General features: G+C 38.3%; 1 protein-coding gene across 25 annotated transcripts in view; it reads right to left on the bottom strand.

Moving 5' to 3' along the window:
• Positions 1–9,708: 9,708 nt before the first annotated feature.
• The window catches only part of CFLAR (CASP8 and FADD like apoptosis regulator), a 37,393-nt gene continuing 21,251 nt past the window's right edge, over positions 9,709–25,850 (bottom strand). For 22 of the 25 annotated variants that reach the window (XM_015596663.2, XM_025039351.1, XM_006921347.3 and 19 more), the window contains 4 exons: positions 21,798–21,847; positions 21,057–21,138; positions 12,531–13,041; positions 9,759–11,158 (listed from right to left, as the gene is read on the bottom strand). In XM_015596663.2, coding sequence (XP_015452149.1) covers positions 11,020–11,158; positions 12,531–13,041; positions 21,057–21,138; positions 21,798–21,847 — 782 coding nt within the window. In that variant the 3' untranslated portion in view covers positions 9,759–11,019. Of the gene's footprint in view, positions 11,159–12,530; positions 13,042–21,056; positions 21,139–21,797; positions 21,848–25,850 lie in introns of all 25 variants that reach the window. The other 3 variants (XM_006921350.3, XM_015596673.2, XM_025039360.1) reach the window with 3 other exon arrangements.

The following is a 25,850-nucleotide window of genomic DNA, read 5'->3' as shown; positions in this document are numbered from 1 at the left end:
GAAGAAGAAGAAGAAGAAGAAGAAGAAGAAGAAGAAGAAGAAGAAGAAGAAGAAGAAAGAAGAAGAAGAAGAAGAAGAAGAAGAACGAGAACAAGAACAAGAACAAGAAGAAGGGGAGCTGAGGTAAGCCCATTTGAGGTATTTGCAAGAAAGGAGCTCAACTAATAATAGAGTTCCTTTCCCATTCTCTTGATCCCAAGGCTACTGCTGCCTGTAACTCCTATGACATAATGTAATGGGCAGGGTGATGTTGCAATGCGCCTCCGTCTAAGTGCCATAGGAGACCCACAGAGCAAGGGGATACTTTGAAGGAGGAGGTATTTGAGCTAAGCTTGGAAGGTAGAGGTAGAATAAGACACCTGAAATAAACTTAAACTTTTAATCTAGTACTCCTAGTACTCAAGGGAAACACTTGAGCCAAGTTACAGAGGTGAGATTGTGTGCTGTGTTATTTGTATTCAGAATTTTATACTTCCTCACACTTAGAACACAATTACTGAGGGCATGATTATGGTGAGTTGATGGCAGTAAAAAAAAAAATAAACATTTGTTATAGCCTTTTTCCTGACTGCACCCACATGAAGAGCCAATCAAAATCTTTATAGCCCCTTATAGTGGTGGGAGTTGACTACTGCCCTGGTGACAAAGGAGAAATACTAGATTGTTTCCAACTTGGGAGGGGATGGTGGTGGCAGTAGTTGGCTTTCCTTAACAGCCAGGCTCTGGTTCAAGTTCCTTAACAGCCAGGCTCTGGTCAAAGTCTATAAAGGGAGACTTTATAAGAGTAAAGACTTCTGAATTACAGAATGGACTCAAGGGATAGGGGAGGTAGGTGTACTAGCTGGAGAAGTATTCTGTGCCCTGAAACTTCTGCTCCACCCCTGGAGGTAGCAGCTTCTTTTGATTACCACCCACCCCCAGCTTCCTTTCCTCTCTCACTCTGCATCTTTATCCACATACTCCAGACCTTCCCAGAAACAGTTTTATTCTGGGTATACGGGAGTATGGTGAAACTAAATTCTGAAGGGAAAGACCTTTTCTGGTAAGCCTCCCAGCAGAGATCACCAAATACTGAAATTCAACATGACGAAGTAACTGCTTGAGCTCAAGTTGACCCTTGAGATCTCCAAATAGTAAACTGTCAGGAGACTGTAGCTAGACAAATGAAGTGTAACTCATTTTGTATTCACTATGCCAGTGGTCCCCAACCTTTGTAGCACCAGGGACCTGTGCTCCTATGAGAATCTAATGCCTGATGATCTTAGATGGAGTGAGGCAGTGATGCTAGTGCTAGGGAGCAGCTGCAAATACAAATGAAGCTTCACTAGCTCACCCACCGCTCACTTCCTGCTGCGTGGCCCGGTTCCTAACAGGCCACAGACTGGTACTGCTCTGCAGCCCAGGGGTTGGGTACTCCTGCACTACACTATAGACCTATCTATTTTAATATATCTCTTCTTATTACAAAAGTGGCTAAAAAAAAGGAGAGAACTTCCAATATTTAATGTAGAAAAGTTGGAAAATAGAGAAATGCAGTCATTTATAATACATAACTACTGTCAAAATTTCAGTGTATACCCTTACTTTTCTCTGTGTGTATTATTTTCCAAAAGTTGAATTTTGCTATACAGTTTGCTTTTTTCACTTAATAATACATGCATATTTTATATATCATTAGTCTTCGAAAAATGATATTTAGTGGCTAGATATTCCCTTCTATGGATGTACCATCTCTGTTTAACCAATTTCTATTTATCAGACATTTAATTTGTTTTCAATTTTTTGCTACTGTAACAATGTTATATTGAAAATTCTTACAGATAAATCTTTTCACAAATTTATAACTGTTTCCTTAGAATGAACCCAAATGTATAATTAGTAAGCTGATCTTTAAATTCACCTTTCCCCACACTGTGAACCCTGAAGGCCTTTCATCTTACTTTCTTATCTAAGTGCGTTTGGGGCAAGAAACTAGGTAATTTGGGGGTAACAAAACCTCAAAGTTTCACAAAATGGTGATATTTCCTAAAAGAATTCAACAAACTAGCATTAGATTAACTAGGGTAAAATATTTTTAATGTTAATTTTAAAAGGATCAAAAGATAGAGGAAGAAAGGTAGTTCATTTAGAGGATAGTTTTTTCTAAGACAAAAAATAGAGAGATAGCTGTTTAGCTTTTGATTTAATAATTTTTCAAAAATGACAGTGTGTGAGCAGTCATGTCCATAAAAGTCTATAAAAATGTGACAGTGACAAGGACTGTCATTGAATCAATATATGTACAAAAGGAATTTAGTAAGGATGGAAATACTCCCCAAATTGATCTATATAATCAGTGCAATCACTATCAAAATTCTATTTGTCCTTTTTTACAGAAATTGACAAACTGATCCTAAAAGTCATAGAAATGTAAGGGACTCAAGATAGCCAAAATAATCTTGAAAAATAAAAATTAAGTCAGAAGACTAATACTTCTCAATTTCAAAACTTACTACAAAACTACAATAATAAGACAGTGTGGTACTGGCATATAAATAGACAGATAGATCAATGGAATAGAACTTAAAGTGCAGAAATAAACCCTTATATTTATGGTCAGCTGATTTTCCTGAAGGACAACAGTTCAGTGGGGGAAAGAATAGTCTTTTCAACAAATGGCTCTGAATTTCCACATGCAAAAGAATGAAGCTGGATCCATACCTCACACCATATGCAGAAAATACTTCATAATGTATCAGAGACCTAAAGGTAAAAACTAAACTAAACTCAAAACACTCTTACGTGAAAACATATGTGTAACTTCATGACCTTGCATTAGGCAATAGTTTCTTACATGTAAGAAAAAGCATAAACAAAAAGGGAAAAAATAAATCAATTGGACTTCATCAAAATATAAAAATTTGTGCTGGATAGGACACTATCCAGAAAGTGAAAAGACAACCCACAAAACAGGAGAAAATATTTGCAAATCTTATATTTGATAAATGACTAGTATCCAGACTATATAAAAAATACTTACAACTGGACAATAAAAAGGCAATTAATTAAAAAATGAAAAAATATTTGAATAGATGTTTCTACAAGGAAGATATACATATGGTCAATATTTACATTAAAGATGCTCAACATCATTAGTCATAGGGAAATGCAAATCAAAATCACGATGAAATACTACTTATACCCAGTAGGGTAGCTATAATAAAAAAGAATAATAAGCATTGGTAAGACTGTGAAGAAATTAGAACCCTCATAGACTGCAGGTGGGAATGTAAAGTGGTGTAGCCACTTAGTGAAACAGTTTGGCAGTTTCTCAAAAATTAAATATAGAGTTACTAAATGATTTAGCAATTTCATTCCTACATGTATACTCAAGACAATTGAAAACATATCTGCACAAAAACTTATACATGAATAGTCATAGCAGCATGATTCATAATGTCCAAAAAGGTAGTCACAATTCAAGTTTCCATCAATAGATAAACAAAATGTGGTATATCTATACAACGGAATATTATTCAGTCATAAAATGGATTACTGATATGTTCCACAATGTGGATGAAACATTATGCTACGTGTAAGAAATTAGAAACATAAGACCATATGTTGTATGATTTATTTACATAAAATATTCGGAAGAGGCAAATGCATAGAGGCTGCTTAGTGGTTGCTAATGATGGCTAATAGGCATAGGGTTTCTTTTTACGTAAATGAAAATGTTCTGAAACTAAATTGTGGTGATGGTTGCACAATTTTGAATATACTGAAAACCACTAAATCGTACACTTTAAATGGATTAATTTTATGATGTCAACTATATCTCAATGAAAAAAGAAAGGGAGATCTAGGATATGTCACAATCACATGTCACAACCTTGTGACAGCTAAGTTTATGTATCAACTTGATAGCTAAGGGATACCCAGAGAGCCAGTAAACATTATTTGTGGGTGCATCTGTGAGTGTTTTGGAAATTAGCATTTGAATCAGTAGACTGAGTAAAGAAAATTTGCTATCACCAATGTGGGTGGGCAACATCTAATCCATTGAAGGCCCAATGAAAAGGAGGAAGGGCAAATTCTCTCTCTCTCTTCTTTAATTGAGATGTTTTTCTTCTCCTACTCTCAGATATTGGAGGTCCTGGTTCTCTGGGTCTTTGGTCTCTAGGACTTACAACAGCAGCCCTCCTCATTCCTCTACTCCATCCTTCACCCCACCCCCAGCCACAATCTTATTGTGTATGCACTGGTGAACCTTGAAGGTTTCTAAGAAGGGAGATGATAAAGCTGCATTTAGGGAGATTCTTTGGATTGCCATCTGTGAAATAATCATAGGATTGAGAGGCTAGGGGCCAGGGAGAAAGCTATTGTCATAGTTCAATGGAGAGGCTCCCTATGTTCATTGGAGAATAATTTACAATAGCCAAGATATGGAAATGCCCATTCATGGATGAACGGATAAAGAAGATGTGGTACATATTTCAATGGAAAGGTAATGAAGGCAGGGGAAGTGTACTGATGGAGATAGATGGAAAAGACATTACAGATACTGAACCGATCTGATTTGGAAAGTAGCTGGATGTAGAAACACAGGAGAAGGTGGCCCAGGGTGAAAACGATGTTCCGAGAGGCTGTTAAGTAAAACTGGAGACATGGGTAGAAGAGCAGATTTGAAATAGAAGTTGGCTCTTTTGTTTCTTTTCATTTTGTTTCATGTTTGGAGTATATCTAGTTTGAGGTGCCCGAGGGAAAATCAAAGGGAAACATCTGACAGGAAGCTGCAGGGTGAGATTTGAACTTGAAGAGATGTGTCTGGGCTAGAAATATCCATCTTGTCAGTGGCATCGGAGTAGTAATTTAAACTACAAACTTATCACAAGAGAAAATATAAAGAGAAAGAACAAAAGTGAGTCTTGGGAATATCCACACTTAGGGATCAGGAGGGGAAAGATACTAAGGAGACTTTGCCAAAGAAGTCCTTGATAGAACTTCCATAGTAAAATACCCTGGAGGGGTAGAAAGGGACAATAATCCCACTTGTTTGGTAACTAAGGTCAATGTCATCCTTGGATCTTATAGATTTGGTAGAATGATTAAGGTGAAATACAGATAGCAAGGAACTATTGGTAAATGGGAAAGGCTGAAATGGAGGCAATATAGACTAGCCTAAAATTTACACAAGACAGTGGCTTAAAAGAGAGGGGCCTTATTTGATGGGAGTCAGAGCTTGGTTTTGGATTGAAAGATCAAAGACAAGGGGAGGGATTAAAGATGCAAGACAGTTGAAATAATGCAGTCTTGGAAGAGGACTGACCTATGCCAGAAGAGAGACTAAAAAGGGAGATGAATCCTAGGTCTGAGGCAGGAAGTCCTTACCAAATAAAGAAGAAAAGATGTTTCTCATATCATCATTTAAACAGTGAAAAACCAAATGACTTAAATATCATACAGACATGTAGATATAGACACGGCCACATGAATGAAGAGAGAGAACAGCATTAAGATATTATGCCATTTATGTTTAAAATAAAACAAACACATTGTGTCTATATATATTAAAGAGATTAGACTTTTTACAATAAGTAATTTTTATTTTATTTTTTAAAGTTACAATAATATATACTCTATATAAAACAAATGATACAAATGAGTTTACTCAAAATTCCTGGCATGCTAATATTCTCAACATTCCCAACATTGGGTACATCAAGACTTACTATAAAGTAAGTGATCAAAACAGTGTACTGCTGAAAGAACAGACAAAAAGATCAATGGAACACATAGAGAGCCAGCAATAGACTCATAAATATAATCAAGTGACCTTTGGCAAAGGAAAAAAGACAATTTGATGGAGAAAAGATAGTGTTTTCAACGAACAGCAACAGCAAGAATAAGGCCTTGCCTCCCATTGCCTACTTCACAGAATTGTTCAGAGGGTGAAATGGGAGAGCCTTTATGTTCAGTGAAAAAAAGAAATAAACTCAAAATGGGTCATAGGCTTAAATGTAAAATGCAAAACTCTACAACTTCTAGAAGGTAACATAGGAGAAAACCTAGGTAATGGTTTCTTAGATACAACACCAAAAGCAAAATCCATGGAAGAAAAATATTGATAAGTTAGACTTCATTAAAACTTCTGCTTCTGTGAAAGATATTATTAAGAGAAGAAAAGACAAACCACAGACTGGAAGAAAATATTTGTAAAACATATATCTGATAAAGAACTTGTATGCAAAATATCTGAAGAACTCTTAAAACTCAACAAAAAGAAAATAAACAACTCAATTTAAAAATCAGCAAGACAGTTGAACAGATACCTCTACAAACATATACATATTACAAATAAGGATATGAAAAGATTCTCATCATTGCATGTCATTAGGTAACAGATAATTAAAATAATGTGATACCACTACACATCTACTAAAAAAGGCTCAAATACAAACCACCAAAACCACCAAATGCTATCAAGGATGCAGAGCAACAAGAACTCTACAGAATAATACAGCCACATTATAGCTTTACATTCTTTTCCTAAGTTAAACATAGGTTTACCATACAATTCAGCAATTGCTTTCCTTCGCATTTACCTAAAGGAATTAAACACATACGTCCACACAAAAATCAACATATAAATGTTTATAGCAGTTTTATTCATAACACCAAAACTTGGAAGCAACTAAAATGTCCCTCAATAGGTGCATGAACAGTCTGTGGTATATCTATACAATAGAGTATTAATCAGCTGTATATTATCACTTTGCTCATTTTTCTCAACCATACAATAGGATAAAATAAACAATGAGGAAAGTGATACCTACTTCATAGAACTGTTTTGAGGATTAATGATATAATTCCTATAAAATGAGCTAACAGTTCAATGTATGTATAACTATAATGGTTACATAAAAATAAAAAAAAAAAAAGCTAGTGGACATCTCTTCATAACCATGCCTCTATTACAGAACATGTGGCTAATTCTCAGTTTGGGGCTTGTTATTAGGTTTGAAATATTTTAGTACATTTACCTCTTCTATATTTAGGACTATTACTTAAAGTAATATCTTAAGAGTCTTCATACATATGTTAGAACACTTTATTTAAGATGGGTTCAAGTTACATGAGTATTCATTATACTGTTATCTAAACATAATTCTCTTTAATATGTGTAAAGTATTTCATTAAAAAACTATGCTCAATGAAAAATAAGTATTTAAGTAATCAAATGCTTTTATACGGAAGTGCCAAAGAAAGAGTCATAGATTCCACTATTAAAGAAAAATAACTTGCAAAATGACTTACGTGAAAACTGACTAAAAGATGAAGACCTTTAAGGTTCTCCACAATTTAACCACAGCATCTCCTGGCATCCCCCTCATCACTGCTCATATTCTTTCCACCCCAGCTAAAAGTTACACTCAAGGTTTTTAGAACATGCCTTGCATTCATTCCCCCTCTTTGTTCTTTCCTCTCCTGCAACAAACATATTCTCTTCTCTATCTCAACCTGCCCAAATCCTACCAATTTGTCAAGGTTTGATTTAACCTTTCCAAAATAACTCCTCCACTGTGTGATACTTTAATAATAACGATGTTTGCTTGGCACCACCAGAACAGTCATAAAAACTCTCTCATTGGGTATGGGGCTGGCAAGGTAGGGTAATGACTCTCGCAAACAGCAGAAAGGAATATTATGCATTCCCTAGAATGTCTGCCACACATTTCCAATGTTTGTTCTAATTTCTAAAGAACACCAGAACATAAGGCTAGTTATTAACATTCTAGATCTGGCACTATCACTGATTTTCTTTGAGATTTGGGAACAAGTCACTTAAAAGCTGTGTGCCTCAGTTTCTTCATTTATAAAATGAATGTTCTCATTCTTTTGGCATACATTATGATTGATGACCCTACAGGGATGTTCCATATTTCCCTTCTTCATTACTTACAGAATTCTAGCTTTTGAAGACCATGTGCCTCAGAGGAGCCGAATCCTTCCCCGGTCCCAGAGTACTGAATTTGGGCTAATATAAACCAACCATAGAAATTCCATTCCCTCTGCCAATGATTGGTTTAAGAATGGACATGTCATGAGATTCTAGCCAATGAGAAGTGAAGAAAGGGAACATTTGAAGAAGAGGGTTCTGGGAAGTTTTTCCTTTGATCTTAAGAAGGGACATAAGGAAGCGATGTTTTCTCTTCTTTCCTATGGGTATGATACTTGAACCTGTGACCATTAGAATACAAATCTGAGAATAAAAGCCAAAACACTGAGACTATACAGGAAAGGTAAAAAGCATCAAGTCCCTGATGACATCACTGAGTCAATGAATTAACCAAACCAGCAACTAGCCCCCCTACCTCTGGACTTACTGCTTAATGAAAGTAAACAAACAAATAAAAAATTGGTCTTTTGGTTATAAGTTAGGTCTTCTATTACTCGCATCTAAATCATTCTGAATGATACAATACTTAATTATCTAGAGATAAGAAGGGACACGTTAACATGAAAGATTTTCAAAATTTTATGTACAACATAAGATACTATATTACTACTTTTCATTTTTAAATATATATAGAAACTAGACTGTAGTAGACACTAGAAACTAGACTGTATAGAATACACAGGGGAAACTAGGTCACAAAAAATATCAAAACAGATCTGACGGTCCAAAGTCAATAATTTCAGCAATTATTGATCTGAGGCAATGGATAAAGTGTAACTACAAAAAACAGCTCATCTAATTGAATGATGGACTCAGGTAAATCACCTGGAAGGCACACTAAGTCTTACAACTCAAGCGCTAAATCATAAACTGTCTACTCTCACCATTAACCTTAGAGAATTTGAGAGGCAAATCCGGAAAAGAATAGGAATATTTAAAAAAACAATTAAGAAATATCTAAATATACTGCACAAATACTTTTGTAAAGAAGTATGCTGAAACACATGGTAAACAAATTTTTGCTGGGCCACCCACAATGAGACACAGAGGGAAATAGGCTTTGCTAGATTTCTTCTAGTCATGTATGTGCTAATCCATATGTACAAAGGTGATTTTGCTGAAGTCCCCTTTCTAAAGCAGGCTTTTCTATCTAAATTCTGTTAGGCATAAAGGGGATGGGTCAAAGATTCTTTCTGAGTCTTTTGTTTTTAATAATAAGCTTAAAATTCCCAAAAGGTACATTTTAGGGTAGCAAAACTTTGATCCCCTTCACTGTTTAATTTTATTGTAAAGTAAAAAATAAATAAATAAAAAATTTAAATGCTAGCATAAAAAAGAAAGAAGTTTGCTGATAAGTATTATAATCATTGCTGGTCTATTTTTCAAGGTGTTTAAAACATTTAGAGAAATCCGGTATATTAAACTTGTGATTTTAGCTGAATGAATATTTGATTAAGTTATGATACCATCAAAATTTATATGCAGAAATTTAATTTGTTAAACGTATGAAGTTTTTTTCCTTAAAGTTTGTTAATTGACGTATAATTGGCATACATTAGTTTCAGGTATACAACATAATGACATTAGTTTCAGGTATACAACATAACAATATATAACAATATATGAAATATATTCTGTATATTGCAAAATGATATTGTATATATTGCAAAATATTTTAGTTTACATACATCACAACATAAATACAGAATTTTTTTCTTGCGATGAGAACTTTTAAGACCTATTCTCTTACCAAATTTCAAATATGTAATACAGTATTTTTTAAAGTTTTTATTTTAAGAGTATATAAAAAAATATACAACTAAAAAGTAACATAAATACCATGTTCTTGTTTTATGCTTGCAATTTTTTGTAACTCAAAGAAAATGTCATACATTTTACATTGAATTTCATACATCTGATACATTGAATTTTGAGGCAATTTTACTTACAGAAGTAGCAGTGATTCTATCTCAAAAGTAAAGGCAATGTGGTTATTTCAGTTAATGAGAAGAAACAGAATAAATGGAAAATGTTTGTCACCTCGTCTGGATGGGACAGAGAGGCATGCCAAAGCTGCCACGTCACTAACATCCTCCTCGGTTTCCCTCTATAATATTGAACACAGGGTTAGGTTCATGGAGCCGAGCACATAACATTACTCCTGCTGACACCCCTCAGCAATGTTAAACTCAAAGTTAAATTCCCTCAGGAGTCCTGTGCTCATTAAAACAAAGAGTGTAGAATAACTCTGAAAGTAGAAATAATCATTGTTAAATGGTCTGAAACTGTTCCTTTCATACTTTGCAGCTTTCGTTCAGTAGTCACGGCAAAACACACACATATACACAGTCATACTCCACTTAAAAACAATTTAAAAAAAAATATATATATATATATATAAGCAAATAAATAATTTTTTAAAGTAGGGCATAAGTAAATGAGCGGATTATGTATTTTCCTTCTTAGAAATAAATTCTGGTCACTTCTGTGCCTGGCCATCATCAGATTTGCGTGAGTGAACTGAGTGTTGAGCAGGTGCAGAGGTGAGAAAGCCTCACTTTTTCTCAAGAAAGTTGATAAAGGAACATTTGCTGGATTAGAAGCACGATGAAGACTGCATTTCTGGATTCTGTCAGCAGCGTATGGTAAGGACTCTGGCTCCTGGCTGTAATTGTGTACTCTGATCCCCTTGCTTGGAGCTAGGCCTGGGCACCTGCCCTGCCCCTCTAAGTTATATACCAGCTCCTTGGAGAAGGATCAAAATGAAGATGGACACAGGTGGGGTAAAAGGTCAGCACCATCATCTTGAGATGCCAAATTCAACCAGTACTCGGTTTTTAAATTTACAATTTAAATTTTCTTCCCAACACTGACCTTGGAAGCTATTTCAGCAATAGTGGCCAATATCTTCACCTCAGAAGCTATAGTAAAATACTCCTTCCTGTCAAGCATTCCTCACAGTGTCACGACAGCACAAGCCATGACCTCACTTCACTCACATCACACATATACACTCTGGCTTGAGAAGTGCTCTATAGCTAGGGATATAGACTGCACGGCTAAAAAGGGCCGTTGGCTTTTCACGTGCAAGAGAGGATGAGTTTCTTTCTCAGAGTGTGCTGCAGCCAGACATAGTACTTCTCCTTAGCAGACACTCTGCTGTTCCAATCATACACGCTGCTGTTGAGTTCAATATGGAGTTCCAGAAGTGGGCGTCTTCTGCAGAGTAGGAGAAAAGTAGAAATGAAATATCAAAGAGGAGACAGATTATCATCAGGGTGAAATGAGCCAACTGATGTGAAAGTGCTTTGAAGTTGTTCCTTTCTAAATACTCTATAAGCAGCTTCGTGAGTGAGTCAAACTAGCTTGCAGCACTCTGGCTCAATGACCACAGGGTGTCCACCTTTGAAGGTGGAGTTCCCCCCTCACCACCAAACCCCCACTGAGGGGCTGGGGGTCACAGGCCATGAGGTTTATTCCTGAGCTACAAACAAAATACATTTCACAGGTAGCTCAGAGACATCATTCTAAATTGTAATGGACAACAAAAAAAAGACTATTAATCTTACATTTGAGGTACAGTGTGGCTTCATTCCACTTAAATGGAAACCAAGTGACCAAAGTTTTCCTTAGGAAAGTATTCTTGCTAATAAATATGAAAAATGTCTATATAACAAAAACTTGCAGACTTGAACAGTCAGGTACCATTTTTCACCTATCGAATTGTCAAGACTTGGGGAAATAAAAGAGCATGCAGTGTCTGTAAGAACTTGGGGACGTAGGCCCTCTCATACAAAACTGGTATAAGTGTCCTAGAAGACAATCTGAGAAGATGCATTAAAGATTTTAAAAATGCACGTCATTTGACAAGTAATTCCACTTCTGGGACTTTCCCCAAGAAAACAATTAAAGATAAACACAAATACTGAGCTGCAAAGATGTTGAACACTTTCTTTTTCTGGAAGCAAAACACAGTCCAATGACTTGCAGATTGGTCAATAAATAATGCTATAGTCATACTATGGGTTATTCTGCAGACATTAAAACAATGCTGCAGAAATGTGACTACTGACATGTAAAAATGTATGTTATATACTGTTACACCACTAAAAGCAGGTTATAAAGTAATAGCAGATGATGATTCCATTTTGGCTTAAAATATATTAATATATGATTGTGTAGGAAACCAAAAAAGGTCTGAAAGGCAATACACTAAGATTTGGTTAACAGAAGTTGGTTCTAATAAGTAGGATTATAACTGCTTTTAGCATCTGTATTTCATGGTTGTTGTTTTTTTTTAATAAGGAGTATGTATTGCTTTTGTAATAAGAAAAAAAGCAATTAAAATTTTCTTTATTTTGAAGAAAAATATCCAAATTATAAGCTGACTAATAAGTGACCTCCTAAAGCACAAAGCGTTTGTACACTGTGCTGGGTCTGTATCATACTCCTAAGGCAACCCCGACAGGGAATGAAAAATCTCCATTCCTCCCTGCCAAGAAGGGCATCAAACATGGCAGTGGTGATCTCCACATCAGTAGTAGGAAAATAAACAAGTGGTTCAGGGATGGCCACGGCCTGGGTAGCTCACCTTCCTTGCCCTAGTTTCTGGGAGAGGCACTTGAGATACTGGGATGGTAAGCTGGAGGGTCGCTCCAGCAGAGACACATCTGCTTTGCACAGGCTCCAGAGGAAGTCAGCTTCTCGATGAACCAGGCAGGGTCCAAGTTGCCTTGGCTTGGATTCCACATTCTTCACTGCTGGCCCATCTACCTCCAGGGTACTACAGTCTTCCAGGTGGCTCTCTAACACCACATAGTTCTGAATAAAAAATAGCTTTGGCTTTCCTAAGAGAGAAGGGCATGCATCTCCCATGAACATCCTCCTGATGTGATCCAAAGGGAAACCTGAGCGAGTCTGATCCACACCAAACACGCTCTCGGAGTTCCCTCGGCTCACCAGGACACACACGAAGCTGTCGTAGTCTTGGTGTTGAGGCATACAGGCAACTTTGCGAAGAATCTGAATTATATTGTTCATACTCTGATATGAGAAACACTGGACGTCATAGCCCAGTGAAGCAAAGGTGTCCCGAAGAATCTCTGAGGGGTGGGGGGAGAGAAAGAAAAAGATCTTTCTTAAAATAATAGACAAGTACATAGGAATGGATACATCTGCAGATCCAAACAGCTGTAGAAAGGGTGGTGTATGTCATGAGTTCCCTTACTTCCACCTGCTGCAGACTGATATGGAGGTCCCTAAGATATAAGTTGTGAGCATTTCCAGACGTTCCAGTTCTTCTCATGACCTGCTTCCCAGTGTAACCTCCAACTAAGCAGTGGGAACCCTTGGCCAAGATGACCTACAGTGTCCCCAAAGGTTCTTCTCCTAGTTCCCAGGAATCCTGGATTGACTAGTTTTTTATTTCTCCTTCACTGGAGAAATAAACACAGCCTCCTGAATTGTTTTATCTATTAGCAAAGAGAGACATCTTTTTCTTCCTCATTCAGAGCTCCCACATTCTTTCCAGCCACCCATTAAGTTTATGCTCCTTGTCTGAGGGGTGCCTTCAGTTTTTAGTTCCTTTTGGGGGTAGAAAAACTGTTCTGTCTTGAGCCCAGAGGCTGAGCAAGCATCTCCTCTTTGTGGTTGTCACATAAACTATTAGACTATTAACTTCTCTAGGTTTGGTTCCATGTCTCATGTCTACATGCCCACCTCTCCTCCTCCCCTGGGGTATGGTCTTCCAGAAGTCTACCACTGCATTCGCCCCAAACCGAATGACACAATAGTAACTAGAACAGGTGTCACTTCCATCAAGGAACATAGGGGTCCCATCTCCTACCAGTTTAGGCATCACAGAAAAGCACCAAGGGGAGATACATAACTGAAGTTATCACATAACTATTTACTACACTCAATTCTCTACACTAAATGGGAACCATTTGTAGTCTGGACAGTCACAAATAATTCAAAGACTCACAGCTTCAACCAGTAATTTCTACCTTCTTGCCCTGCAAACTTTACCGACCACTAACAAACTATAAAAATGAAAAAGCAAGCAATCACAATTTCTCTTCTGGCCTCTTGGCAGGAAATAGGAAAAAGATAAAAAGTAGGAAAAGAAACACAGACTTGGGTAAACAAACAGCTGGAATAACAGCCACTGGGCAAAGAAGAGCTGGCCTGAGTGCTCTGAATTTAATTCGCCCAGCCTGTGAACAGTGTCTGGACACATTCACATAAGGTATAGAAGAACTTTCCACTCAGGAGAGCTGGGTTTAACTGTGGTCCACATCCTATTAGATATAGCACTTTTAAATATGTCCATGAATTCTTTGACACTTCTCTCTTAAAAAGATAGAGAGTAATTCCCTCCCCTTGAATGAAGACCACACTTGGTAACTCATTTTTAATGAACGGAATGCAGCAGAAGGGATACTATGCGATTTCCAAAGCTGAATCCCAAAAAGGATACAGCTCCCTTCTGGCTCTTTCTCTTTTGAACTGCCCACCCTGAGGGGAGCCAGCTGCCATGTCCTGAGAACACTCAAGCAGTTCCATGGAGATGCCCACATGAAGAACGGAGGCCTCGCACCAACTTCCCAGCCACGTAAGTGAGCCACGGGAGAAGATCCTCTAATCCCACGTGAGCCGTCGAACAACCCCAGCTGACATCTTACCACTATCTCCTGAGAGACACTGGGCCAGAACAGCCCAGCTAAGCAACTTGTAAATTCCCGACCCACAGACACTGCGAGATATAAATATATTAGTATCGTTCTTTTAAGCCACTAAATTTTGGAGTGATTTGTACACATTATTAGATAAGTAATTCACCAGATAAGTCTTTTGACTCCTCCTGTCAGGAGAAAGAAATGACAATGACCATAACTGTAGTCAAGCTGGTTACTTTTCTCCTCTGTCTGGCCCACATTACTTGTGGTTGAAAAAATGAACTGTATATCACACCATAATGAAGAGATAAATAAGAGGCCAATCTCCTTAAAACTCTATGATAAGAAAGTATTGTCCAGGAAATGACACACAGGTGGCTGATACCCTGTTAAATTACTTATTCCCACAGGATCTCAGTATAGCAAAAAAGGCCTAGTATTTCTGCGCCCCCCTCCCCCGCCGGCCACCACCTCTGAGAGTATTGGCAAGGCTTCAGTACCCAGTACTGAGGTCAGGTTGAAACCTGGACTGTAAAATGAGATAACCTGGACTAGGAGCCCAGTCCCATCACTATTTTATTTCAAATGCTTCCTTTCAGAACTCACATGTATCCAATCATGGAGTATTCTCTCCTCTAGGGGGCAGAAGCAAACAGGGAAACACTAGCCTCCAAGCTTGCTATTTATCTCAGAATGGTTCACCTCCCTCCGAACCCTCTCTTCACTGATAGATTTTCTCCCTTATCAAAGTCCTTGAAAGAAAGCCACAGCCTGTCTTTACATGCTGATATGCAGGGACAAATGCTATCCTGTGCCGTCCATCTATTCCCTTTATCTGGGCTCCCTGTAGGTTCCTGCTGGAGCAGCAGCTGTCACGCAGCAGCGGTCACGCAGCAGCGAACAGGCAGCCGTATGGTACAGAGTAAAAGAAGAACCAGTCTTGGAATCACGAGATCTGAGTTTAAGTCCTGGCTCTTCACTCTATTTGCTGGGTCTGAACTTTGCCTGGTCCTGAAAGAGAAGTAACTTACACCAGCAGAGAGGCTAAAAAGGGGATGGAAATCTGAGGTCTGGGGCAGGAAGTCCTTACCTAATAAAATACAAAAAAGGCTAAAGCTGGAGGTGAAGACAAAAACCATAGAGGTCCCCAATGCCAAGAACAGGTCAATAAGAGTATCAGATCTGGACAGGCCTCAGCGTCTGGCAACACAGTCACTCCAGAGACACAGCCTGAAGTCATCACAGGCGACGTTTCCCATTAATATCACAGCTTTCCTCTATCAGATAGTGAGGTGGCGTGGCAGCTGATGTTAGCTGGCAATTGCAACTATCTTGGGCCAACAAGAACACAGATATAGCCCAGTCTAATTTACAGGATCAAGGGGGTGGTAACGGTGTGACTTTGAACAAGTTATAGCCTTGTTCATTCATCTATAAAATGGAATTAATACTAATGCCTATACTATGTTCTTCAAAAGGTGGCTGTAAGGATCCAGTGAGGTTTCTGTCAGGACACTTTGCAAACTTTGAATGCTTATAAATATAATAATGTAAAGAAAACAAAAGCAGCCATTTCAAATCACAAACCACAGAGCATGTAGTGCATCTCTCTCATGGAATCTACCTCCTTAGAACCCAGAAAGAGGTCTCCATATCCTAAACTAAAATGGGCCGAAAGCAATCAGACTCTGTTTCCCACGTAGCACAGTAACTGCCTTGTCCTTTCCTGCAAATAGGGGAAGAAAAACATGGGTGCTGACTGTAGAAAATAAAACTTCTATGAACTGTAGACATCTCATTCTACTCACACCAAGAACTCCGCTCCAGACCCAGCTCTATTTTTGTACACTTTAACTATTGTTTGGAAACCAACTTACTGAACCGATGGGGGTTTTCCTCTACGTGGTAGTTAGGGGCTGTTAGTAAAGGGTCAGCACCACCTGCAAAGCATCTTCATGAACTATTTCTGGCTTTCACAACTCCTATTGCTCTTTTAGAAGAGGAAGTTTGCTTATTCAAGATTTACAAGGGAAATGTGCAGTGTCTGCTAGAAAAATTGAAGTCAGCCTGGTTAAAAAGCACAGAAAAACCTTCAAGCTTTGCAGAAAAACCCAGAGAGAAAAAGGAGAGGAAGAAACACTTCCTCTTCAAATCTGCAAACATCATCTTTTAGTCAAGGGCCTACAAACCAGCCAGAGCTTTAGATCAAGGCCCAGAGCTCATCTATCAGTAATGTGAGGTATTCACTTCTCCATTTCTAATAAGATCAAAAGTTGTCAGGGCACTGTGAATCAGGCCTAGCTTTGTGAGGTCACTGACACAGAGGACGTAACACCAGGACTTATTTTTCAATTCTACCAAACTGATAATTAGCCCCAAGTCCTTAAGCCTCTATGTCTGCTCCAAAAAGAGGTTACTGACTTCTATAAGGATTCTTTTCAAGAATAAGCCATCATAAAAATCACCTTCTCTTTGTTCACAACGTGGCTCTGAGATCAGACTCCACCTCGCTGCCTCCATATTTGCTTCGCACAGGGCTAAGCATTGTGTTTGCACATGGCAGGCGCGCAACAAAGATTTATGGGATAAAGGAAGAACAAATTTATAAATGTCTGGGAGACTTGCATATCTTCGGATAAGAGTCTGATTTTTTGAGGACAGAAGATTGGTATAAGGTATATTGGTATATCTGTTAACCTCTACAGATACAAAGGAATGGTTTTAGAAACACACTGAGACTAGAAGAGCTTATTCCTTCATTCATTCACCATCCTCCCCAGATATTTTTTGGGCTCCTATGTGCCAGGCACTGTCAAGGTACTGGAGACACAGTAAAAGAGATGGACAAGCTCCCCACTCTCATAGAACTTACATTACAGCAAAGTTGGAGTCAAGTTTTCACATCACAGCTCTAGTAGTTACTAGAGAATTTAGGAAGGGAGTTCAAGCTCTGCTTGCTCGCCTTGAAAACGGGGATAATAGTACCTATCTTTCAGTATTATTTATGAAGATTGAGAATCTATGCAAAGGAATTAGCGAAGTACCTGGCACATAGCAGATTTTTAATAAATTTTACACTCTGGTTACTACTACCCCCAAGTTAGTCTTATCATATTACTGTTAGTTTCTTCCAGAGCCCTTCTTTCAGTTGGCAGTAATGTTTATTACCAGACTTCTAAACTCCTCCTAAATGTTCAACGTCAACCAAATGACGAAGTTAACCAGGCAAGAGACAAAGGAAACCGCACGAAAGCGCTCTAGACGAAGGTCCTCATGCTGCTCAGATAGAAATGAAAAGTGATGTACTTAATTAAAAGCCACTATCAACCACAGCAGGATTCCAGGCCTGGAGTTCTCGGTGAAAAATCACCAGGAGGGGAGTTGGGAAAATGAAGAGCTGGATGTCTAGAGAGAGAGAGTGCGTGAGGAGACCGTGCCTTCCACTTCATATTAATTAACACTCTCTTGCTGCTCTCAGTCTCAGCTGGGCATATAATGGATTCCGGACCAGTCATCTGATAAAAGCTGCAACACAGCAGGACTAAACTGAGCTGTCTTGTTTCTTACCTGTCAATTGGCCACCTGAGCCCAAGTGTATAAGTGGCCTCAAGCCCAGATTTCCTTTTGTTCTCAGAGGCAGGAAGGGCTCGAGTCATGGAAGCAGACATACATATGCACCTGAGGCCAATACCTGCTCTTACCTCACGCCAAAAACACAGGTGTCTCAGGCTTTACCTCCAATTCTACCCTCCTTTCCATCTTTCTCTTCTATCAGGTCTTGCTACTTCCCACCCTCCCTTGCCCCGGCTTTTGTACTAAGATTCTCTTTCTCTGCCAAGCGCATTCATACTGACGACTGGTAGGAGTGGTCTGCCCAGCTTTCCACTTGGGTCTTTCCTGAGAAGTTACCCCCTTTCATATCGTCCCCTCCATTCCACTTAGCTCCAGCCTGCACTGACCTGCTCTGCTCAGCTGAGCCTAGCACAGGCCTCAGGTCCCCAGTTCCCTAGTCCCTCACTTGTCTGGGATCAGACACCTTGTACCAAGCACAAAGCCATGCAAGCTCTAGTTTAGTGGTTTGCAACTAAAATTAAACAAACTGGAAAAACAATGCAAGTTGGTATTTAGTATGTGTTTACACTGTGCCAGGCACTGCTGTAAGCCCTTTACAAATATGAACTCATTCCTCCCAACCTCCCTATGAAGAGGGTCCTTTTATTAACCCATTTTATAGACGAGAAAATGAGACACGCGCTAGGAAAATTGCCAAAGGTCACAAACTAGGGCATGGCAGAGCCATGATTCACACCCATGTAGTCATAATCCAGGGCCCAACTCTGACCATCCTGAAATATAGAAAAGTTCAAACACCCATTCAGCCCCTGCCTGCAAGAAGCCCATAACCCAGCAGGGGAAGCGAACACAGACACTGGATTGTAGTCACAAATTCACAGCAGATCATGGCTTTATCTTTATAATTCTCTTCATACACATCCTGCACTATGTACACTTGGGAACTGCTAATGAATGAAACAGAACTGGTTACAACCAAAAGTAGAAGATGATTACAAAGTCTCTTAAAGCAGGAAGTTACTCATTGAGAAAATATGTCCTCATTCTTACATAGGTACTGATGTCTATAAAAGAAGGAACACTTATCTATTGCTGAGGAAACAGCATTTCTTGCATCTAAAAATAAGACATGGGAAAGTGAGATCATATCTGAAATCCTGGGACATCCAGCCTAATATTTACCAATTTGACTTTGTTTCGGATTCGCTTCCCATAAATCTCACCACATTAACATTACAAGTGAGCCAAAAAGATAGTTCTAACTCATTCTAAGAGAATGTTGGGAAGCTGGAAACTGGAAATATAATAATCAATCCTTTCAAAGTAGAGATAGGTAATTAAACATGTTATTTCACTTATCTAGATTCTTCTCATTCTTTTTTGATTAGTTCTGTTTGAGTCAGACATCCAGCAACAACAGGTAAAAGAATCAATTCAGATCCAAACAATGGTGACACACAAGTAACACAGACTCAGGCCAACAACCAAAGTACAGTGGCAGAACTAAGTGACACATTGACTCTAAGCGAACATACATATCATATTTTTAATGTCCTCCATGTCTATCTGAGTGAAATGATGGAGTATCTGATAATATCAAAGCCAGAAAAACTTCCATTTTAAACCTCCCTCTGGGTCCCAGGACTCCTGCTTGCCATAGCATCCAGCATGGAAAGACGAAACTAAAGCTCACCAACTTTCACAAATTACACCTTTGTGCCTGACGCAATGCTCTATGTTCCCTAAATCCCCCTTCGGTTTCCTTCTGACACACAGCTAGACTAAATCCTTGTCTGCTGCAGTTAGACTGGGCCACATGACTGAGTTCTGACCAAAAGAACGTTGGTGGAAATGATGCATACCACTTTGGTTCCTAAAATCTTTTGTGGGATCCTCCACACACTTCCTTCCTCTATCAGCCAGATACAGAAGATCTGGTGGAAAACTCCAAGGCTTCTGATAATGAAACTAATGTAGAGAGGGGGCAAGAGAACTAAATGTTAAATCAAGGTATATTCGAAGCCTGCAATGTGTTTCTGCAAGATGGCAGGAAACCTGTAGAACAGGAAGATTCCCGCTGCGATTACTAACAAACCATTTACCCATAGTAAAGGGAAAACAGGAAAACAGTCTATAAGCAGGAAAACAGAGTCTTTAAGTCTTGTCTTACACAAAACAAATACAATTATTCATTCCCTACAGGCAAACTTTTGGGGAACTTTTGGACCAAAGGCTAGCATGCCTTTTATGCTACATACACTTATTTTCACTCTGTATGCCCATACCATCAAAGAAAAATAGATAAACAAAGTCTTTAAGCTATAATTCATAGAATCTAAAGAATGATATATAAACTGAATTCCCCAGACACTTGGTGTCTTTGTCTCTGTCCCTCTCATTGTCTTTTCTGTCTCTCTGTCCCTTTAGGCTCTCTCCCTCTTTGTCTCTGCAAGGAGACCACATTCTGTCTATGGCGTATTATCCCTTCTCTAATAAACTTTTCTTTTCTTTCTAACTCTGGCATGCCCTTGAATTCTTTCCTTCGTACAGTCTCTCTCTCTCTCCCTTCCTCTCTCTCTCAATCTCTCTCTCACTGTGCAGGGCTTGAACCCCACCCCACCCCAAATTGGGGAAATTTGTGCTATCCTACATCAAAGCCACTGAAGGACCACACGGAATAAAGTTCCCCGTAGCCCAAGCCACACCAGACATGAGTAACACGAGTGAGAAAATCTCCTTCATTGTTTGAAACCATGGGTTTTGGCATTGGTTTTTTACAGAAGCTAGCGTCGATCTGATGAATACAGCTTTCCTGTGCCGTGATCTTACTGTGGGGGCATCAGTTAATCTGCAGCATCCACACCAACCTGTGTCATTGCCGATGCAATCAATTATCAGGCAGATTCCTAAGGGCTTGCTCTGCATCCTGTATCTCTCTTCTGGTATGTGCTGGAAAAGAAAGCAGGGATTGTTAAAGACTCTAGATACTGCTATTTTCGCAAGGTCCCATCCATGTATCATTTTTTCTTTCGGATTTCTTTAAACATCCCTTTGGCAGGTGAGTCACTCAATAAACACATCACAGTTGACATTTCCCATTAATATCAAATTTTTCCTCTGTTCTAGTAATGTGCTTAAGACAAAAAGCTATTTCAGTTTTTATTTAGTCTTAATGAAAATTGCAGTCTCCTTACATGTGTCTTAGCTTTGCAGGATAAAGATAAGTTGAAAAAGAGAGAGAAGATGGATCACACGTTTCCTCAGTAACCTGAGGTTGTACAAGTCATACCTCTCCAAACCAGTACAAAAGGAGACCTGCTATTGCCCCTCCTTATGAAGAAGTAGTTTCAGGCTAAGAAAAAGCCAGAATAGGTCAAAGTGCCACTGCTTACTTATCTGTCATGTAATCACTCAGCTGAAAAAAGAGTGCCACTTTGGAATTTTCCTACGTTCCAAAGTTCACTAATGCAATCTACTTCAGGAGAATAGCACTCTCAAAATCCTATTATTGTCACTAAAAATTCTTAATAAATATTTTTAAAGAAGTCAGTGTTCTCCACAGATACTAGGCATACAATGCAATACCAAATCAGATCATTTTTCTGTACCTGAGGCAAAAATGCTCCCGATTCTTGAATGGATGTTTTCTCTGGTTCTCCTGGGGGATGAGAGTAATCATTTACAAAGCTGAAGCCCACTGCCATGCTGGCTGTATTTCTTTATATCACAACTGTTCTCTTCTCCTATTTTCTTCTCCCTACTAGCTCTTCTTTCCTCAGCTATATTCAGTCCCACGGTTCCAACTTCACACTGAAAAACCTAACTGATAAGGAAACCTAAGTCCCTGTGCTAAACAGAGGCCATGTAGAAAAACTGTTTAAATAGCATGTGGAAGAAGGCTCTCCCTTGCTCTTCTCCAGGTGAGGACCAGATGCCTGGTGAGTTTTTCACCTGATAGAATCTAATGACCTCACCATCCAAGATTATCAATAGCTTTCCTACGTGTGCTAAAACTATGGACAACGCCCAAAGGAACAGCCTTAGAGACTGAACAGATGGCCCTGTTTGCTTAGTCCAGTGATACTGGGGGATCGTAAAATAAAATGTCAATGGCTAGATAGGAGACAGTGAGCTTAGCAAATGTATATGAGCCTAATGCACACTTCGTTAGATAAAAATGACTTTCCTAGCTCTGAGAGGTAGACCAACAACCAGTTTCAAAGCCATAAATGGCTAGTTCAAACCCTAGCACCATCATTGACCAGCTCTGTGATCTTGGGCAAGTTTCTTCCTGACGTCTCAGGGTTTCGTTTTGCTTTCTAATCTCTAAGAGGAACATACCAATATCTACTTTATAAGATTGTTGCAAAAATGAAAAGTAATGTCTAAAGACAGGCAGAGAAAATGGTTTGGGGGAAATGAGTACTTTCAAATGCTAATAATGCTGTATAAATTGAAACTATCTTTTTAAAGTACAACTAGCAAAGTTGGTGAGCTTTAAACCAACATTCTGCTTCTAGGAGTTTATTCTAAGGAAATAATAGAGCAAGTGTTCAAAAATGTCAAGGATATCTACTGAATGACTGTTTATAATGGCCCCAAACTAAAAAGAACCTAAAAGTCTACCATATGAAATGAGTTAAATAAATTATGGTACATACAATGTAATACTATGCAATGTTAAAAAGGATAAGAGAGATCTTTATGTAGTTGACAGGAAAAGATATGCAGGATATATTAATTGAAAAATATATTACTAAATGATATGTATAATATTGATCCAATGTTCTTAAAAATATGTATTGGTGTGCATATACTTATACATCTAATGCTAAAAAATGAGCCTAGAGGTATATAAATCAAACATTAACAGTGGTTATGTCTGATAATTGGAATTCAAAGGAAATGTCACTTTATCTTTTTGTATTTTGGCAATCATGGATTAAAAGAATTAAAAAAAATAATCTATGTAATATGCCTATCTCAGTTTAAAGTACTTAATAAGAGCTTAATAAATTGTAAATCATCATCATTCAGTTGAAATCTATTTGGAAGTCAAAATTAATATGAATACTTTGTTTGATTATTATAAACTTCTATTAGACTAAGGCTAAGTTACCAGAATGCTTTTTTCTTTTACTGGCAAATAAACCATGCCCAGACAAAAGTAGGTAATAGCTTTCCTACAGATTGCCAGGGGTGCGGGGAGCCTCACTCACCTCACCTGTATAATTCTGATCAAGGATAAACTTGCCATCAGGGAACACTACGGAAAGAACACGGGTTGTTTTTCATTCCTATCCAATTCCACCAGGTCTCCTATTTTCCCTTTAAATATCTTTCAGAATGCTATTTCTCACCACCTTACCAGTGTTTAACCCATTTCCCATTTGCCCGGAGAATACTCACTGGCAGTGCTTGCGGCTGCAGCGTTTACCCCGAGATAACTCGTGGATTACCATCTTAACTTTACCCCCAAAATTTGCCACGAAATATCTCGCTTTTATTATTATTTTCTCATCGCTCTAGTATATTGATAGTCTTTGGAAGCAAATGACATTTGCATTCTGGTTTTAGTAGTGGTATTTCCATTTACCAAATACAGTAATTCCTAATTGCTGAAAATGTCAAATCCTAGAAAACGCAGCATCCCTATGCGTGATATTAACATCATTCCAGAACAGTTTTAGCTGAAGATTCATTTGATGAATCCAATTTATGTATACGTTTCTGTTACATTAGGGTTAGAAACAAGTTCTGTTTAGAAATAACTCCAAGAATAGTTTTTATATTTTATTTTCACATTGAAAACCAGTCAGATTTGCTTCAGCCTCAAAGAGTGTGTTTAAGTAAAATTAACACTAGCAGTGGGCTGACTTTTTTTTCTAAACAAGAAATGTGTCACTTCAGAAAGTAAATAGCTTCTAAGTAGCTTTTGCTGGAGAGTGGAATTTTAGGTGGGGAAGGACAGGCATGAGCTGCACCATCTGGCTAATGTGTGCAAAATGCTTCTCAGTTTCCAGATTCACACAGACAGCATACAGACTGCCACACAAAGAAGGCTTTCATCGGGCCACTACCCTACTCACAATGTTCACAATCCCAGCTGCACACAGGACAAAGTCCAAGCTCCTCAGGTACGATGGGAGTCCTCCCTACCTGCCTATCAACCCCTGCCTCCAGGAGTTCTGAAGCACACTCACCTCCACTGCAGTGTGAGACTGATTCTCAGCCCTTGTTCAAAGAGGACTCAAGACAAGCAAAAGAAATAACACTTTTTTAAAATGCTGGGATCGAGTGCTGTTTTAATAGATATGAAAGAGACCATATGGGTTGAAATGATGGGTTTATTACTGTATTTTTTCCTTCTTTTTAGGGGAAGGGGATGCCACCTGTAGAGTATCTAGATTTACTCACTCACTCACTCACTCACTCACTAGAGTATGTAGGCTTTAAAACAAGATCCTTTCTTCTTCCTGCTGCTAGCCATTTGGTTTAACATGGCTCCTTATCATGGCTAGATTAATGTTTAACATGGGCTCGTTATTGTTCCACTTCAGATAAAATGTCACATCTTACAAATATAGCCAAGATGATGAAACTGCCAAAGTAAGAGGTGTTTAAATTAAAATAACTCAATAGATAACTGGAAATGCCAATGAGTACATATTAAGAGTTTAACTGCTTTTTAGTTTGTGAGCTTAATTAGAATGTAAAGATAGAGGAAATGGCCAACTCTAAAAAGGCAATATTTTGAACTGGAATTATCAAGTATTTATAAAAAATGAATATAAATAGAAGTCGGTCTTAGATGGATTTAATAGATCTTTTTAGAGAATTTTACTCCAAAGCAGCAAAATATACATTCTTCTCAAGTGCACATGGAACACTTTCCAGAACAGACCACAGGTTTGGACACAAAACAAGTCTCAATAAATTTAAAAAGACTGAAATCATATCAATCGTCTTCTCTGATTACAATGGTATGAAACCAGAAATCAACTACAGAAAAAAAACTGGAAAATACACAAACACATGGAGGCTAAATAACATGCTACTAAGCAATGAATGGGTAATCAATGACATCAAGGAAGAAATCAAAAGATACCTAGAGATAAATGAAAATGAAAACACAATGACTCAAAATCTATGGGACACAGTGAAAGCAGTCCTAAGAGAGAAATGCAGAGCAATACAGGCCTGCCTCAAGAAACAAGAAAAAGCTCAAATAATCTAATCTTAAACTTAAAAGAAGCAGAAAAAGAACAGCAAACAAAGCCCAAAGTAAATAGAAGGAAGGAAATAATAAAGATCAGAGTGGAAATAAATGAAACAGAGTCTAGAAAAACAATACAAAAGATTAATGAAACCAAGAGCTGGTTCTTTGAAAGAATAAACAAAATGACAGACCCTTAACCGGACTCATCAAAGAAAAAAGAGAGAGGACTCAAATAAATAAAATCAGAAATGAAAGAGGAGAAATAACAATGGACTCCACAGAAATACAAAGGATCATAAGAAAATACTACAAGCAATTATATACCAACAAATTGGACAATCTGGAAGAAATGGACACATTCTTAGAAACATACAATCTCCCAAGACTGAGTCAAGAAGAAACAGAAAATCTGAGCTGACCAATTACCACCAATGAAACAGAA

This window comes from Pteropus alecto, unplaced genomic scaffold (assembly GCF_000325575.1).
Source record: "Pteropus alecto unplaced genomic scaffold, ASM32557v1 scaffold3, whole genome shotgun sequence".
In the NCBI taxonomy this organism is placed as follows: Eukaryota; Metazoa; Chordata; class Mammalia; order Chiroptera; family Pteropodidae; genus Pteropus; species Pteropus alecto.
This window is presented reverse-complemented; position numbering and strand designations above follow the sequence as displayed.